This window comes from Danio aesculapii, chromosome 25 (genome assembly GCF_903798145.1).
Source record: "Danio aesculapii chromosome 25, fDanAes4.1, whole genome shotgun sequence".
In the NCBI taxonomy this organism is placed as follows: Eukaryota; Metazoa; Chordata; class Actinopteri; order Cypriniformes; family Danionidae; genus Danio; species Danio aesculapii.
The window spans coordinates 32,223,786-32,243,600 of record NC_079459.1 but is presented as its reverse complement, the minus strand read 5'-3'; the positions used below and the strand labels follow the sequence as shown (position 1 = coordinate 32,243,600).

General features: G+C 32.7%; 1 protein-coding gene across 1 annotated transcript; it reads left to right on the top strand.

Annotated features, from left to right (window-relative positions):
- The first annotated feature begins 484 nt into the window (after nucleotides 1–484).
- Nucleotides 485–19,283, top strand: hdac10 (histone deacetylase 10). Its single transcript, XM_056451948.1, is given in 22 exon segments — nucleotides 485–519; nucleotides 521–602; nucleotides 604–686; nucleotides 3,650–3,784; nucleotides 3,864–3,960; nucleotides 4,276–4,373; nucleotides 5,437–5,541; nucleotides 5,677–5,745; nucleotides 6,840–6,966; nucleotides 7,079–7,144; nucleotides 7,686–7,745; nucleotides 9,608–9,697; nucleotides 9,789–9,895; nucleotides 10,095–10,162; nucleotides 12,010–12,268; nucleotides 14,152–14,245; nucleotides 14,327–14,412; nucleotides 14,498–14,551; nucleotides 15,168–15,246; nucleotides 15,344–15,538; nucleotides 18,888–19,047; nucleotides 19,173–19,283. Coding segments are annotated over 22 exon segments (2,163 nt in total). The 3' UTR covers nucleotides 19,187–19,283.
- Nucleotides 19,284–19,815: the final 532 nt, after the last annotated feature.

Genomic DNA, 19,815 nt, shown 5'->3' with positions numbered 1-19,815 from the left:
TGAAAATTCTGTTATTTACTCATCATTTACTTGTTTTTGCTACTATGGAAGTCAATGGTTACAGGTTTCTAACATTTTTCAAAATAACGTATTTTGTATTTTCAAACTAAGGTTTGGAACCAATTCAGGGTGAATAAATAGTAAGTAAATGGTCATTTTTGTGTGAACTGTCACTTTAATTATAACATAAGCCCGTCTCTTAGATTATTTTTGAGGGATGTAAACAACAACAATGGTCCTATCTTACTTCCTGTTTTACATTTTTAATTTCCATAGCTTCCGAGAATCCAAAAAGGTCTACGTGTTGATAATTAATGTTATGAGAGCTGTTTTAACGTTAAGATGAGATTAAATTGGCTCTTGTAACAGTTATGAAATAGTTTGACAGCAAGCATGTAATGTTCATGGGCCAAAGACTCCAATAATATCGCCATATTGAAATCATCGGATCCTCCGCTAGTTGGCGGTAATGCAGAAGCTCACCATGTTAGTTATCAAGCGAAGAAAAAGAACCAAAAACAGACACTTTTGAAGCAGATACTTTCGCTTAGTGACTGAAATTTAATTTTACAGTTATTGCTTTTTGTTTGACGTCTAGGAAATAAATAACAGAGTGTTGAAATGGCTTCAGGAAGTGCGCTGATCTTTGACGAGGAGATGAGCCGTTATAAACTCCTCTGGACAGAGTAAGTTAATCACTTACTAAAGTATAGAGGTAAAGTTGGTTTTATATTCAGATATTCACACATTCTCCTTAATATAATTTCAGAAAAGTATTCTTTGCAAATTCTAAATAGGGAAATCGTATTAGCAGCTAATGACTATCAAAGTACAACATTGTTCACAGTGAGTTAGATAGTGTTAATGTTGTTTTGAAGTCATACTTGCATGCTAATTCCAATCGAATATTCAAAGTAACATGCTAAACAATATAGGGACTTCTAAATGAACGAATGTGCGAATATTAAACCAACTTTACCTCTATTACAAAAGTCTCGTGATAAAATATGAATGTTTTAGATATAATATTATGATGAAGTACTTCACAATGTGCAAAAATATATGGTGTCTGAATAAGGTTAACTTTTTGCATGATTGTATATATATAAAAGTAAAATTAAACAACTTTTGATCACGTTATGAACTTTGATATACCAAATAAAGGTTAAAAATAACCCAACATAGCACCAAATATTTTAACTCAACCATTGGGTTAAATAAATAACTCCTCGTTTTCAGTGTATGCATGTTATGTATATTTCTTAACGTAATTCCTAATGGGTTAAATGGAAATATCTATGAAAGTGTTTAGTTTTATAGTGTTTTAGCTATATATATTTCAAGTAAATGTCATTATCAGATTTGATAAGCTTTATCATGAGTGATTACTGATACTGTAGGTGTTAAAATTTGTGATTGTGGCGTTGACAATCATTAAAATCGAGTGATAATTATCAATGATATTATTATTATATATTATTTTAAAACATTCACGTATTCTAGTTAAAATGTAATTGTTGATGTCTGAAGTGTGTATATTCAATAATAAAATCAAAACTGTTTATTTAAAAATATATAGTTTTTATCGGTAACTAAAACAGGGACAATAATGTTAACTAGACCCTATTTAATTATTAAACAGACGAAGTAATATTCATTTATAAATACATTTAATTATGTGTTGTTGCTGTTACTGTGTATAACCTGTAGACCATTTTGAGCGATGTAAACAATAACAATGGTCCTAATGTATTTCCTGTATTACATTTTTAATTTCTAAAGCTTCCTAGAATCCAAAAAGGTCCACATATTGATAAATGTTATGACAGCTGTTTTAATGTTAAGATATGATTAAATTGAATTTTTTACAATTATGAAATAGTTTGACAACAAGCAGGAAATGTTTATGGTCCAATGATATCACCACATTGAAGTGGTCTATATGTATTAACGTATATATTAACTTATAAATGTTCTTAATTGAATAATACATTCAATTATTATTTGTTTATTATTACTATTTCTTATTTAATGCCATTTGAGGTTAATACTTTTAAATGAATTATACTTGATAATAATACACATTAGTAATATTTAATAAAATAAACATTTAACACTAATAATTCATTTAACACTAAATAATTTTTATGTTCTTAACAATAATGTTTGATTAAAAGAAAAACATTACATTTTATACCTCTTTCATACATTATTAATACTGTAAATACTGCATAATATGTAAATACTACTAATAATATGAATAATTCACTATGAATAGTATTAAACTATAATATTCAGTTTTATTAATGAATAAATGTTGTATAAAATGTATTATTTTTTTATTTAATCAAACAAATTATTGTTATTTATATTCAGTGCTTCAGTGTTAATAATTGCCCTTTCAAGTCAATGATAAAACTGTAAATATTTTACTATATTTGCATGATTTAATAGTTGCTTTATTGGTTTATAGACAGTCAGCACATCTACTTTTGGAATGCACTGTTGTTAATGTTATCAGACATTACATTATGGTGCTGTTTTTTGCATCTGGAGAGACTTTAGAGGAAATGTTTTTAAATGTGAATCCTTCAAAAAAATGTCTAAAAGTAAACCTTAATAAACTGTTTTAGATTTTTTATCTTGTATATTATTTATTGCTTATGATGTCTTTTTATTGTTATATGTATTGTCACACTTTTACTTCAGGTTAACCATGAACGAGTCAACTTGAAGTGCATTTAAGTGTGTTTAAGAAGAGTTTCTCTCTTTATATTTTTTGTGGTTATTTAAATGCCATATTTAATGGGGTAGATAGTTCACCCAAAACTGAAAACTCTGTTATTTACTCATCATTTACTTGTTTTTGCTACTATGGATGTCAATGGTTACAGGTTTCTAACATTTTTCAAAATAACATATTTTGTATTTTCAAACTAAGGTTAGGAACCACTTCAGGGTGAATAAATAGTAAGTAAATGGTAATTTTTGTGTGAACTGTCACTTTAATTATAACATAAGCCCGTCTCTTAGATTATTTTTGAGGGATGTAAACAACAACAATGGTCCTATCTTACTTCCTGTTTTACATTTTTAATTTCCATAGCTTCCGAGAATCCAAAAAGGTCTACGTGTTGATAATTAATGTTATGAGAGCTGTTTTAACGTTAAGATGAGATTGAGTTGGCTCTTGTAACAGTTATGAAATAGTTTGAATGCAAGCATGAAATGTTCATGGGCCAATGACTCCAACAATATCGCCATATTGAAATCATCGGATCCTCCGCTAGTTGGCGGTAATGCAGAAGCTCACCATGTTAGTTATCAAGCGAAGAAAAAGAACCAAAAACAGACACTTTTGAAGCAGATACTTTCGCTTAGTGTCTGAAATTTCATTTTATTGTTTTATATTAAATAAAAAAAAGTGATATTTATAAAATGTTGTAAATTTGATCTGCTTTTGCCATGAAATAGCCAGAGAAGCTGATATATGGTATATGGCAATAAATTCAAAACTTTATCTTTCTCTTAGTCAGCAGATACTTGACTATAATTGACATAATACCCGCTTTGCATATTTTCATTCTGTCAGAAATTGTCTTTAATGCATAATAATAAACATTGTATTTATGTCCCATTGCTCTGTCAGTGCGGCGTGTGAGATCGAGGTGCCCGAGCGGTTAACCGTGTCCTATGAAGCGCTCAGGACACATGGTTTGGCTCAGAGGTGTAAAGCGGTGCCTGTCCGCCAGGCCACAGAGCAGGAGATTTTACTCGCACACAGGTTAGTGACCCAGAATCACACCATATTTTCATTCCTGTACAAAGCATCTTTGGTTCAGCATTTATTGTGTTGAATGCAGTGAGGAGTACCTGGAGGCGGTCAAACAGACGCCAGGCATGAACGTGGAGGAGCTGATGGCGTTTTCCAAGAAATACAATGATGTCTATTTTCACCAGGTACTGTAGAAATCCAGATTATGTTCATGTATGGAGCCACTAAAGCTTTTATAGCCGAAGGCCTTTAACCTCAGCCTTGCTGAAAGGCAAGATCTACCCATCAAAAAAGCTTCACAGAAAAATAAAGCTTCATTTTTCATTTGCATTTCCAGCTTATGACTTTAACTTTTTTGATCCATGTAAAAAGCACTAGTTTAACCTAAAATCTGTCGCTATTTTTTGGGTGACAATGCACTGTTACAGTAGCAGTAATCAGATCGTATGAAATGCCTGTGAACTATTTCAGCATGGATGTGTGTTGAAATACTCCTGCAGAACATTTATCACTGTGCAAAGCTGGCGGCAGGAGCAACTCTGCAGCTGGTGGACAGTGTCATGAAGAGAGAGGTCAGAAACGGCATGGCGCTGGTCAGGTGAGCACAAGCAAATGTAGTTTATATATTAACAAAAATGCACTTCAAGTTGACTCGTTCATGGTTAACCTGAAGTAAAAGTGTGATTATTCCATCACTAGACTCTAACAAAAGAGCAGTCACTTCTGTAAATGTAAATATTTGTGGTGTAGGTGTAAACGTTGAATATTAGTTTGGTATTGTAAATGTTATTTTTTCCGCTAGTATTGTTTGAGACAGGACTGCTGGTTTGTCTGAAACTAAAATAAAACAACAACATTTCTCATAACTGATCAATATTTTATCAATATTTTATAGTGTTTAAGTTGAATGTTTTATTTATTTAATAGTAAGTTTTATTGTTATTGGTATACTGTTAACATAATATCTTTATTTTATTTATTTATATATATATATATATATATATATATATATATATATTTATATATATATATATTTATATATATATATATATTTATATATATATATATATATATTTATATATATATATATATATATATATATATATATATATATATATATATATATATATATATATATATATATATATTTATATATTTATATATAAATATATATATTTATATATTTAACTGTATTATATTTTGTTTAGTACATTATTATTAATATATATATATATATATATATATATATATATATATATATATATATATATATATATATATAATTGTTGATATTAAATGTTACTCATATTTAATTAAATATAACATATTTTAATTATATTTTTAATTTATTGTTTTAGGTGTTTTTAATAATAAAATTATACATTAAAATATTATAATAATAAATTCTAAATTGAATAATTTGTACATTTTAAAATAATATTTGTACAATAAATGTACATTTTCTTGAAAAACAAATTCAACAACAACAAAAAAACAACAACAATGGTAATAATCGATAAATGGTATAATGATCACATCTCCATGTATGTTATTTGACACTTCAGATCAAATCTACATTTTGTTCACAATAATAATAAAAAAACACAGTAAATGATAATCTGTAGTTTTCACTAATTCATTCTCGTTCTTTCCACCCTCAGGCCTCCAGGACACCACAGTCAGCGCTCTGCTGCCAACGGTTTCTGTGTGTTTAATAACGTGGCCATCGCTGCTCTTTATGCCAAGAAAAACTACAACCTGAGCAGGTGAATGAGTGTGACTTTCTGCATTACTGTATAACAAACACTCATTTACATTTAGAATACTCACTTAATAATAATACTACTCATTTTTCACCATCTGTCATTATAATATGCTTAAGCTTGTGATTTTTCTTCCAGGATTTTGATTGTGGACTGGGACGTCCATCATGGTCAGGGGATCCAGTACTGCTTCGAGGAGGACCCAAGGTAAATGCACTATTATAACGAACACTATGCAGTCTCAACTGTAAATAGTATTTCTGAATTGAAAAGTATTAGGGCATGAATGTAGTTTCAAAATGTGATTTTTTTTTTATAATTAAATCCTGCATTATTAATATATTTTTTTTTAATTTTACACAGTACATGTAAAAGCAACAGTATTGTTGTTGTTTATTATTCAATATTAAATAGTTGATAATTAAAAGAAATTCTAAAGTAAATTATAAAGAATGTTTATTTTATTTTTCCCTAAATATAAGTCACACATTATAATCGTCTGAAATGTGGTTTGACTTTATATATTTAAATGTTTCAAAGACTTAAAAAGAACTATTTGATGAATTATTTATGTCCATATCATTCTTTCCCTTCAGTACAAAGCATTTGCAGTAGTGATACATTCACTAATTAGTTAAAGGTTTTTAATTGGTTTGCATTTTTTATTATAGTTTTTTCAATATTTGAAATAATTAAATAAATAATAAAATTAAATGAAATAATACTAATAATAATAGTAAATAATTAAATGAGAAGAATAAATAAATAATACAATTATACAAAATAATAATAATAATAATAACAATAATAATTAAATAATTAAATAGAATAAATAAATAATATGTTTATACCAAAAATAGAATTTAATGTGTAATGATGATGATGATGATGATGATAATAATAATAATAATAATAATAATAATAATAATAACAACAATAATAATTAAATAATTAAATAGATAGAATAAATAAATAATATGTTTATACCAAAAATAGAATTAAATGTGTAATGATAATGATGATAATAATAATAAATAAATAAATAAATAAATAAATAAATATATATATATATATATATATATATATATATATATATATATATATATATATATATATATATATATATATATATTTTTTTTTTTTTTTTTTTTTAAGTACACATTAAGGGTTTAGGTATTTTACTTAGACTTTACACACCATATAAAGGAGAAAAGCTTTTTTTCACATTGTAATTTTTTCTTTACAAAGCTTTTTCTCACTCAGTGCAAGAAATTACTTAATCGGGTTCTCTTTTGTCATAGTGTGCTTTATTTTTCCTGGCATCGCTACGAGCACCAGAGCTTTTGGCCCAATCTCCCCGAGTCAGACTACACTAGCATAGGGAAAGGAAAAGGATCTGGATTTAACATCAACCTCCCCTGGAACAAGGCAAATATAACCTTAACTTGCGGTGCATGACGGTTTTGATCAATCATTCTCACTGGAAACAGAATGTCAATCTTTTACCCCATGCTTTCAGTGCTGTGCTTGTTTTCTCCAGGTGGGAATGACCAACAGTGACTATCTGGCTGCTTTCTTCCACGTTCTTTTACCTGTTGCATACGAGGTACAAGAGAAACTATTATATTTTGTCTTATTAGCGTTTTTGTTGATCCGATCATACGTGGGCAAAAGAGACACATAACAGACCATTTAAATGTCTGTTTTGTTCACACTTCAGATGAAGGAGGGTCTGTGGTTGGGTGTTGGATTTCTAACACTGTGAAAGCTAAAAATAAAAATCATATTATAGCCTACCAGAAAAATATGTTAGTTTTTGCATTATGACTAATGAAACGATAGATAATTGATTCATTTAGTTTCTGAGCAACTAGACACTTTGTTCTGGACACATTGCTCTTTTTTAACATGTATATATGCTGTTGTTATTATAAAATTCATTTAACAAATATTTTATAACATCGAAAGAAATTTAACTTGTTGTCTTGGTGTCTGATTATGAAAAGGAACTTGATCATGCACAAAGACTGGTCATATCCAACACATGCCCATTTTTCCCAAGTAAAAGGATTGTCTACTTGTGATCGGATCAATAAAAATGCATCTTAATACCAAAAATCAATCTAATACACCTTTTTTTCTCTTAGTTCGATCCTGAGCTGGTTCTTGTCAGCGCTGGATTTGATTCAGCCATTGGGGACCCAGAAGTAAGAAACTATTACATCTGTAAAAAGAATAATAAACTACTATCTGTAATATTCATAGCTTCTTTTCACTTTATGATTATGCATAAAGTAAAAATCACACTAAACTGAAAACTGGCTAGAAATTACAACCACAAAAACACACTCAGCAAAATAACATTAATTATCGATAATGAATCACATCCTCTAAAATAAAGAGAGGTCACTTTTTCATCATCACGTACACAGTTTAAAAAAACAGACTGTTTTTGACTGTTTGGTGCCACCTTGTGTCTGAATAATGTGCAGGTTAGTGTATACTCCATCAGCTGTTTTAGTTTCTGTCAGCTTGGTGTTTTTGACTGCTTGGCGCCATCTTGTGTCTGAATAATGAGCAGAGTAGTGTATATTCCATCAGCTGTTTTAGTTTCTGTCAGCTTGGTGTTTTTGACTGCTTGGCGCCATCTTGTGTCTGAATAATGCGCAGGTTAGTGTATACTCCATCAGCTGTTTTCGTTTCTGTCAGTTTTGTGTTTTTTTACTGTTTGGCGCCATCTTGTGTCTGAATAATGCGCAGGTTAGTGTATACTCCATAAGCTGTTTTTGTTTCTGTCAGCTTCGTGTTTTTGACTGTTTGGCGCCATCTTTTTTATTTTTATTTATTTATTTATTTGACATGGACATCACAATTACATTGGACAACCAAATGCATTTGTTTAAGTGTTTTAGCAAACTTGCTAATTCTCAACACCTGTCCACAGGAGGCTCGACAAAATTGAAAAAATGGAACTATAATAAAAACATACACACAGCATCATAATTGTCCACATAAAACTACTGGAGCAAAGGCAAAAGCAAAGGCGACATGATCCAACAAACTAACAGTAGACTATTTGTGCAAACACTGCTGTTTTGCTTTTAACCACTTTTTAAGAACACTACTAAAAATATTTAGATTACTTTCTGATTTTAAGCTAACAGGTAAATCATTCCACAGTTTGGCTCCCTTTACAGAGAAAACAGACTGGCCAAAAGAGGTCTTACACTTTGGCACTAGACAGTCACCATTAGCAGTTGCCCGTGTGACTCTGTGAGAGGTTTGATGCCTACTGATTAGATCAGAAAACAGCACTGGAACATGATTATTTAAACATTTAAAAACCAATTTAAGATAATTAAATTTAATAAAACTATCAAAACTAAAAAGGTTATGTTTACATAAAACTTCACAATGATGCCATCGCATAGGCTTTAAGTCCATAATTTTAACTGCTTGTTTATATATTGAGTCAATAAGCTTCAATGTAGTTAAAGAGGCTTGTGACCACGATGTAATGTGTCTGAATAATGCGCAGGTTAGTGTTTGCGCATTTATGTGTCTGAATAATGTGCTGTTTTCGTTTCTGCCAGCTCTGTGTTTTTTACTGTTTGGCACCCTCTTGTGTCTGAATAATGCGCAGATTAGCGTATATTCCATCAGCTGTTTTTGTTTCTGGGATGAAAACAGCTGATGGGGCATACACTAATTTGCGCATTATTCAGTCACAAGAGGGTGCCAAACAGTCAAAAACACAAAGCTGACAGAAACTAAACTAGCTTAATAAAGTATATATTGACCTACGTATTTTTCTTTCACAAGACTATGCCAAGTAGTCAAAAACAGTTAAAAGCTGTGGCGTGTTTGACAATCAAGGTGATTGGAAGTTCCTTTATGAGCCTGCGTTGTTCAGCAGTTGTTATCTCAGAATAACACAGCTTGAAATGTCACGACTGACCAATTAGAATCTAGTATTCCAGACAGCCTATTATGGGTGAGTAATAATCTGTGATAACAACCACCTGGATGTACTTTATCCCATACTTAACACAGTTTTGTTGTGTTTTAGGGTGAAATGTGTGCTCTTCCTGAAATCTTTGCACACCTCACTCATCTGCTGATGCCTTTGGCTGCAGGAAAAATGTGTGTCGTTCTGGAGGTCAGTTGGCTTTTTCACACTTTCAGATTTCTGTTTTAAAATTCTCATTATCTACGTTTTCATTTTATTTAGTTTCTTCTGGTTTTGCTAGGGAGGATACAACCTGACCTCTCTTGGCCAGTCAGTTTGCCAAACAGTCCATAGTCTTCTCGGAGATCCAACACCGCGAATTTCTGGACTCAGCGCCGCATGTGATAGGTGAATTGAGCTGTCAATCATGCAGAGAGTGCCATTTATTGGTTCAAGCGCACAGAGTAGCCCCGCCCACTTTTAACTCTTATTGGTTCAGAATCTTGCCCTGCTTTCTTCAAATGTCACCTATGTTCTGACTGGTTGTGAATGTGGACAGATATTTGTTGCAAAGCAGGAGTAATATTTGATCATGTGATCTTGACAGTGCGCTGGAATCGATACAAAATGTTCGCAATGTGCAGTCGTCGTACTGGAGCTGTTTTAAACACTTGGGTTAGTGTTTGTTTACCTACTTTTACTTAAATTGTTGTTTTACTTTCACTTTAGTATTATTTATTTACCATCATAGTTTCTATGATAATTTGGAATTCCATTTGATATTATTTACTTTATTTTATTTTTAACTTATTTTGTTATATTTTCAGATTTTGTTCACTTTTTTGTTTCATTTTATGGTAAATGTACTTTTGTCCGTTTTTTTTTTTTCCAGATTATATTATTTTTGTTTACTTATAGGTTTTTGCTTCAGTTGTATTTTTTGCATTAATTAAGTTTTAATTTTTATTCTAATTAATTAGAGTGATATAAACAATATTTCTGATTATTTTTAAAGTGACATTTCAGTGTTTCCCATATGTATTAAACAGTTTTTTATATGTATTACAGTTTTTCTCAGTCACTTTGGTACATTTCTCAGATCAGATTTGAAATTCTCAAAACTACCTGTGGCGGCGCAGTAGGTAGTGCTGTCGCCTCACAGCAAGAAGGTCGCTGGTTCGAGCCTCTGCTGGGTCAGTTGGCGTTTCTGTGTGGAGTTTGCATGTTCTCCTTGTGTTCGCGTGGGCTTCCTCCGGGTGTTCCGGTTTCCCCCACAATCCAAAGACATGTGGTACAGGTGAATTGGGTAGGCTAAATATAGTGTAGTCCATAGTATAGGAGTGTGTGTGGATGTTTCCCAGAGATGGTTTGCGGCTTGAAGGACATACGCTGCGTAAAAAAACGTGCTGGATAAGTTGGCGGTTCATTTGCTGTGGTGACCCCAGATTAATAAAGGCACTGAGCCGAAAAGAAAATTAATGATTGAAAACTACTTGTTCAATCTTTACATCATTGTGTCAGTTCACATCAAAATAGCAGTTTCTCATTTCTTTGAAGAAGTTGCAAATGCTATTGCAAATGCAAGTCTTTGCTCTTTCCTACATTATCAATTGCTTATGTCATGTTGATCAAAATGTATTATTTAGGTCTCTGTTGAATAGTGTCACCCCCTCCCCCTCAACATTCAATCGTTTGTTCATGGCATACGTCTTAACATTCAAAATGTTGTCAAAATATCTTGTCATCATGCATTTTTCTGCACATTTCCATTAGACTTTTTTCTAAATCTGTCTACAATTGGTAAATTTCTCCCAGGTGAATTTGTATGTTTTCTAATGAAGATGCACCATAAAGGAGATTCCTCTGTTCACATTTCTACTTTAGTTTTTTTTTTAGTTTTTTCTTTTCTTTTATGCAGTGCTATCTTTTCCTTTCTGTATCACAATGACATGATCTGGCAACAAATTACAGTACAAAGCCATAAAATTAGCCAAAGTTTACATCAGGACACCCCTCCAGAGTACACTGTTACATTGGCATCATGACTAAGTAATTTGACTGTCTTATCCGTAGACGAAGACAAGGACTTTTCATTCTGATAGCACTGACCTTCAATTACCCAGAAATTTAGTTTTGAGAGATGAACTAAGGATTTTGAGCAAGAGACTGGCTTTTGCAGGTAATCCATGGTGTTTTGCCGTTTGTACGCATTGTTTTGAGAAATGCATTTACTGTTTTGCAAAATTTAAATTCTGATCTGTGAAATGTACGAAAGCGACTGAGAGAAACTGTAAACATTTCAGATAATTGCTAATGCAACATTTGAGTTTTTCATATGTATTTTACAGCTAAAATTAGTTTTTAGTAGATTTAATAACTATTTTCAGTATTTCAGTATTCGTAGCAATACCTATTTTCAAGTAAAAAGATTAAACACCTAAATTAGTTATCAAATTAGTTTCCATTTAATCTTAATATGTGAGATTTAATAACATCTCACATCTGTCTCATTCTTTGAAAAGCTCAATCAGAAACGAACCCCAAACGTCCCCGACTGGACGAAACAAATGGAGGACCAAAAGAGTCTTCAGAACCTGCACCAGAGAGCAATCCGAAGAAGACGGCGCAGGATATAGTGTGGCCCAAGCCTTTAAAAAGGACGCCTGCATCTGTGCGGACAGTGGTAGCACCTCCTCCTGGTGTGGAGCTCACTCTGCCGAAGGACTGCCAACATTTGGGGGACATTTCCAAAAGTACTGCTGATAAAGTACAACGCATTCGGTTGGTAAAATCAGACTATTGGGTGTAATCAGTTTAGACTAATGTAATAAAAAGTCATTCCTTACTTTACTTTTTCAACAGAAAGTAACTAGTTACTTTAATTAGATTTGGATACATTTTCTGTAATGTAATAAAAAGTAATCTTTTCCTTTACTTTTTCAGCAGAAAAGTAACTAGTTACTTAAATAAGATTACTTTTCTCTAATGTAATGAAAAGTAATCCCTTCCTTTACTTTTTCAGCAAAAAAGTAACTAGTTACTTTAATAAGATTACTTTTCTGTAATGTAATGAAAAGTAATCCCTTCCGTTACTTTTTCAGCAGAAAAGTAACTAGGTACTTTATTTAGATTACTTTTCTGTAATGTAATGAAAAGTAATCCCTTCCGTTATTTTTTCAGCAGAAAAGTAACTAGGTACTTTATTTAGATTACTTTTCTGTAATGTAATGAAAAGTAATCCCTTCACGTTTTCAGCAGAAAAGTAACTAGTTACTTTATTTGCTCACTTTTCTGTAATGTAATGAATATTAATCCCTCTCTGTACTTTTTCGTCAGAAAGGTAACTAGGTACTTTAATTAGATTTAGATTACTTTTCTGTAATGTAATGAAAAGTAATCCCTTTACATTCTCAGCAGAAACGTAACTAGTTACTTGATTTAGAAATCCTTTTCTGTAATGTAATGTAATGAAAAGTAATCCCTTCCTTTACTTATTCAGCAGAAAAGTAACTAGGTACTTTATTTAGATTACTTTTCTGTAATGTAATGAAAAGTAATCTCTTCCTTTACTTTTTCAGCAGAAAGGTGACTAGGTACTTTATTTAGATTACTTTTCTGTAATGTAATGAAAAGTAATCCCTTCACGTTTTCAGCAGAAAAGTAACTAGTTACTTTATTTGGTCACTTTTCTGTAATGTAATGTAATGAAAGGTAATCCCTCTCTTTACTTTTTCATCAGAAAGGTAACTAGGTACTTTAATTAGATTTAGATTACTTTTCTGTAATGTAATGAAAAGTAATCCCTTTACATTTTCAGCAGTAACGTATCTAGTTACTTAATTTAGCAATCCTTTTCTGTAATGTAATGTAAGGAAAAGTAATCCCTTCCTTTTTTAGCAGAAAAGTAAATAGTTACTTTATTTAAATTACTTTTCTGTAATGTAATAAATAGTAATCCCTTTCTTTATTTTTTTTCAGCAGAAAAGTAATTAGTTACTTTATTTAAATTACTTTTCTGTAATGTAATCCTGCTGAAAAAGTAAAGGAAGGGAAGGTAACTAGTTACTTTAATTAGATTACGTTTCTGTAATGTAATGAAAAATAATCTCTTACTTTACTTTTCTCAGCAGAACTTCGGTACTTTAATTGGATTACTTTTCTGTTGAAAAAGTAAGGGATTACTTTTAATTTTGGGTAATATAATTACAGTTACTTATAATCTACTTGCCTTAAACACAGCAAATAAATTCAACAGTTTAATATAAATCAATTCAGAGAAGCAGGGTAATTGTATTAATTCGTTATACAAATATTTTTAGCACATTAATCATATTTTTCAACTAAAGGAAGTTACATTTATCAAGATATGCTATATGTTTAAGAAACAATGAATTAAGTGAGAAATTAGTTCATGACTATAATTTTAGAGGAAAGTGTGTGTGTGTGTGTGTGCGTGTGTGTGTGTGTGTGTTTAATTGTTTGATACAGTGCTTAACTTTTCATATTACATAATTTTATCATTTTAATTAAAGTAACTAAATTACTTTTCAGACAAAGTAATTAGAAAAGTAATTTAAATACAATTTTACTCATGTAATATGTAATTAACTACTTTTTTGAAGTAACTTACCCAATAATAATTCTATTTATTTTTATGTCTGCAGGGATGAACATTTCCATGACGTAACAGACCAGAACATCCTCCGTTCTCTTGGAAATATTATTTCAGTTCTTGACCGAATGATGAGGAGTGACGAGGTGAGGAAGTGAAAACACTGATCTGCTGGGGATTTTTTGTGTGTGCGTATTGTTTGCTAACCGACTGCAACTCTTTATCAGGTGTGTAACGGATGTGTTGTGGTGTCAGATTTGAGTGTTTCTGTTCAGTGTGCTCTTCAACACGCACTAACTGAACGTGCTGACCGGTAAAACGCTTCTCAGACTAACATAAGATTCTCTCAGTTAATCTGTTCTGTGGGATTAAATACAGCTCTTGTGTGTTTGATGAAGGGTGCTGGTTTTTTATGTTGGAGATGAGGATTTACCTGTCAAAACTAATGATGGGTGAGCAATATTTGTTTTATTTTTGGTTTATATATATATTTGTGTATATTTAAGGGTTGTTTTCATTTTCACTTAAACATTCATTCATTCATTCATTCATTCATTCGTTTTCCTTTGGCTTAGTCCCTTTATTAATCAGGGGTTGCTGCAGTGGAATAAATCGCCAACTTATCCAGCATAGGTTTTACACAGCGGAGTCCCTTCCAGCCGCAACCCAGAACTGGGAAACATCCATACACACTCATTTACGCATGTAGACTATGGCCAATTTAGTTTATTCAGTTCACCTATATGTTTGGAATGGGGGGGAAACCGGAGCACCCGGCGGAAACCCACGCCAACACGGGGAGAACATGCAAACTCTACACAGAAATGCCAACTGACCCAGAAGAGACTTCAGCAACCTTCTTGCTGTGAGGCGACAGTGCTAACCACTGAGCCACCATGTCGTCTCTACAATTTGTATAATGATTTTAATTAATTAAATTAAATTCTATAGATCTTTAAAAAATAACTCGCTTAATATTAATGTTGTCCCTTTGTCACTATAATCCAGTAAACTTAAAAATACTTGGTTATTTAAAAGTAACCTTTCATCTTGCCTTGACCTCTTCAGGAAGGTGTTTCTAGTCCAGATCTGCACTAAAGAAACTGAGGAGAAGTGTGTGAACCGTCTCTCCTTGTGTCTAAAAGAGGTGTGTGATTAAACCTGATATTATATCTAATAAATATTTATATTTATGTAGTTGTGTGTTTTTAATAAAGCCACTTCCTCTTCCTCCTTGTGTCCAGGGTGAGAGTTTGACTGCAGGTTTAATGCAGGCTGTTCTGGGCCTGATTCTGCCATTGGCGTATGAGTTTAACCCGGCTTTGGTGTTTGGGATTGTAGGAGAAACTGGAGCAAAGACTGGTGTGATGTCAGTCTGGGGTCACATGACCTGCCTAATCCAAGGCCTGGCCAGAGGCCGGATGCTCGCACTACTGCAGGTCACATTCAGGGTTTATTAATGTTTTTGTTGTTGTTGTTGTTATCATTGTTTTTTTTTTTCTATTATTATAATTTTTAAATTATTATTATTATTATTATTATTTTTAGAGTAGCCACTAAACATTTATTTATATATCCCTTTATTCATATTTTAAATGCATTAATATATTTTTAAGTTTAACTGATTATTCATTCATTCATTCATTCATTCATTTTCTTTTCGGCTTAGTCCCTTTATTAATCTGGGGTCGCCAAACTGATAATTTTTTAAACATTATTAATTTGAGGTTTTTTTGTTTATTCGCTATAAATTAGTTTATATTGATTTGTTTAAAATTGTATTATTTATTTAACAATAATAATTAAGAATTCCTTACATTTATATAGCGCTTTTCTGGGCACTCAAAGCGTTTTACACATTGGGGGGAATCTCGTCATCCACAACCAGTGTGCAGCATCCACAGCCATTTTGCGCTAGACCGCACACCACGCACCAGCTGATTGGTGGAGAGGAGACAGAATGACTAAGCCAATTATGATATGGGGAGGGTTAGGAGGCCATGATTGACAAAGGCCAGTGGGCAGATTTGCCAGGATGCTTTCGCAGGACATCCTGGGATTTTTAATGACCTCGGTTTAACGTCTCATCCGAAAGTCGGCGCTCACTGAGCCGTATAGCGTCCCCGTCACTATACTGGGGCACTAGGACCCACACAGACCACAGGTTGGGCGCCTCTTGCTGGCCTCACTAACACCACTTCCGGCAGCAACCTAGCTTTCCCATGTGGTCTCCCATCCAGGGAATGACCGGGCGCAGCCCTGCTTAGCTTCAGTGGGCGACCATGTGAGAGTTGCAGAGAGCTAGCTGCCGGCAATTATTTATTTATTTATTTATTTATTTATTTATTTATCCCTTTATTAATATTTTAAATGCATTCATTTATTTTAATTAACTAATTTAACAGCGCGTAATACATTTGAGTTTTTGTTTATTTGTTATAAATTAGTTTATCTTTATTTTCATTTGTTTAAAATGGATCTGTTTTTCTGCTTTACTTTAAAGGTGCAGTATGTAAGTTAAGTTTGAACTAGGTATTGCACTCCTGGATCAAAACAAATGCAAGCGCAGGTTGCCAGATTGAGGACAGGAGCGAGTGATTTAAACCGTCATATAAATAAAATCAACGGCACCCGACAGAAGGAATATTCTCCATATTAAAAGGAGTTTTTGTCCTAACAAACACCTCGAATTGATATATTAGAAACGGCTTCTCTTTCTCACAGGTGAACAACAGAAAACTATGATCACCTCAGGTACACCTATGTGCTTTATTCAGTGTTAAATGCTAATGATGTGAGTTTGAATGCCATTTTACATGACATTTATTACCATATACTGAAAGCAGCAGCAGATAGTTCACCTCAGATCTTGAAAATAAAGTAAACTATCTGAAATTGAACTTTAGCACTACACACATATCAGTGATTTAACATCTACATTTAATAATGTTAAAGAGGGTTAATATGTATTAATTAGATTATAAACCTTACCATTTCATAAGTGAGTGCACTATTCTGTGCTTCTGAATGGCTGTATTTAAATTTTTGTCACGTTTCGTGTGGTGCAAACAGCCAAATTGCTCATCACTGCGTATCTCGTCACGAAGTGTGTTGTTAGGACGCGGTTACAATGTAACCTGCTCACCTAATGTTTACATTTGTAATATTTATATCATTTGCTAATTAATAACCGGAATCTGTCTCATTTCGGAGTCTGCTACTGTCCAACGGAGGTCGCACTTTGGTCATGGACGCATGCTTTCAGAGCCTTTCTGAATGAATTAATGAAATACGCGATTTTTCCTCCAAGGCAAGTGCTGAAATATAATTGCCTAAACTGGCATTGGGCAGGTTAAAAGAACATAAACAAAGACAGCCGTTCCAGCACAGAAAACACATGTTCAAAGCAGAATATCTGACTTCAGCATTGTTTTTCAGATAAACAAGAATGTTCACTTAGCATGTTTCTTAAATATCTGCAAACATATGCTATTTTTATGCTTTAGAAGAGTATAAAAACTTACACACAGCACCTTTAAATCTACTTATTCTAAATTTTTACTTATTTTAAATTATTTAATTAATTCAATAATTAATGTTCATCCAAATTTGGGTGTTTCATATTTGCTTGATTATAATCAATTAAATAATTTAACAGTTTATTATTATTATTATTTTATTTGTATTTAATTATTATTTATTCATTTAATTTAAATGTATTTATTTATTATTATTTGGGCTGCTGTGTGGAGTTTGCATGTTCTCCCGGTGTTTGTGTGGGTTTCCTCTGGGTGCTCCGGTTTCCCCCACAAGTCCAAAAACATGTGCTATAGGTGAATTGGATAAGCTAAATTGACCATAGTGTATGTGTGTGAATGAGTGTGTATGGGTGTTTCCCAGTGATGGGTTACAGCTGGAAGGGCATCCACTGTGTAAGGCAAGGCAAGGCAAGTTTATTTATATAGCACATTTCATACACAGTGGCAATTCAAAGTGCTTTACATAAACAGAAATAAAAGAAACCAGTATAAGAAAAACATATGCTGGACAAGTTGGCGGTTCATTCTGCTGTGGCAACCCTGGATTAATAAAGGGACTAAGCCGAAAAGAAAATTAATGAATAATTAATATTTTCTGAATGTCCATACATTCATTTTAAGCTCCGTTTTAATAGTTTTTCTTTTTTTTTATTATTATTTTTGATTTTTTTTAAAAAACTTTTTATAGAATTATTTTAATTTTAAATTATTTAATAAAATTTTATTAATTCGTATTTTATTTATTCTTTAATTCATTCATTCATTTTCTTTTCGGCTTAGTCCATTTATTAATCTGGGGTCGCCACAGTAGAATGAACCGGCAACTTATCCAGCACGTTTTTACGCATGATGTTTGATGCCCTTCCAGCCACAACCCCTCACTGGGAAACATCCATTCACACACATACAACATGGACAACTTAGCTTATCCAATTCACCTGTACCACATGTCTTTGGACTTGTGGGGGAAACCAGTGCACCCGGTGGAAACCCACGCCAACATGGGAGAACATGCAAACTCCACACAGAAACGCCAACTGACCCAGCCGAGGCTCGAACCAGCGACCTTCTTGCTGTGAGGTGACAGCACTACCTACTGCACCACTGTCACCTTCGTATTTTATTAATGTCTTTAATTATTTAGTTTAATTTATTGCATTTTATTTAGTTGGATCATGATCCTCATTACGAGAGTTTTGCCCAGTATTAAATACTCATATAAAATGCTGTTATTAAACCACTCATTCAGGGCTATGATAAAGATCTGCTGGAGCTCACAGTCTCTGCTCTCTCTGGGGCTTCTATCAGTCCTCTCGGACCCCTGAGGGCCCCAAAACATGAGGATGTTGAGATGATAGAGAAGCAGAGACAGAGGCTGCAGGAACGCTGGGGTTTACTGCGCTGCACAGGTAAGAGATAACTATATATGGGGCACTTTTATGAAAATGCATCAAATATGTTGACATGTGCTTAAATATAGAATGAATGGCTTTATTTACTTCTACACGATTAATACCAGCATGTGTTTGTGCAGTTTCAGGAAGCTGATGAAGCAGAGGGACACATTCACTGAGCTGTTCTGGAAAAGCAGCAGTTTTTTGTAATTTTGTGTGGCATTAAAGATGAATGAATACATTTTTAATCACCTATGAGATGTGCGTGTTTGTTTCTGTGTGTTTGTCAGTATGTGTATATGTATGCCTGTGTGTGTGTGTGTGTGTGTGTGTGTGTGTGTGTGTGTATGTATCTATGTATGTATGTATGTATGTATGCATGTATATATGCACATATGTATGTATGCGTGTATGTATGTATGTATATATGTATGTATGTATGTTTGTATGCATGTATGTATATATGCAAATATACATGCATGTATGTGTGTATGTATGTATGTATGTATGCATGCATGCATGTATATGTATGCATGCATGTGTGTGTGTGTGGATGCATGTGTGTACAGTATTCATATGTGTGTATGAATGCATTCATGTATGTATACGTGTGTGTCTAAATGTATGTATACATGTGTGTGTACAAATGAATGTATATATGTGTGTATGTATGTATATGCATGCATGTGTGTGTGTGGGGGTGGGTTATCACACGGGGCTCCCACATCACGCGGGTCTCCCCTGCGGCCCCGTCCTCTACGCCGCTACATGTGTATGCATGTA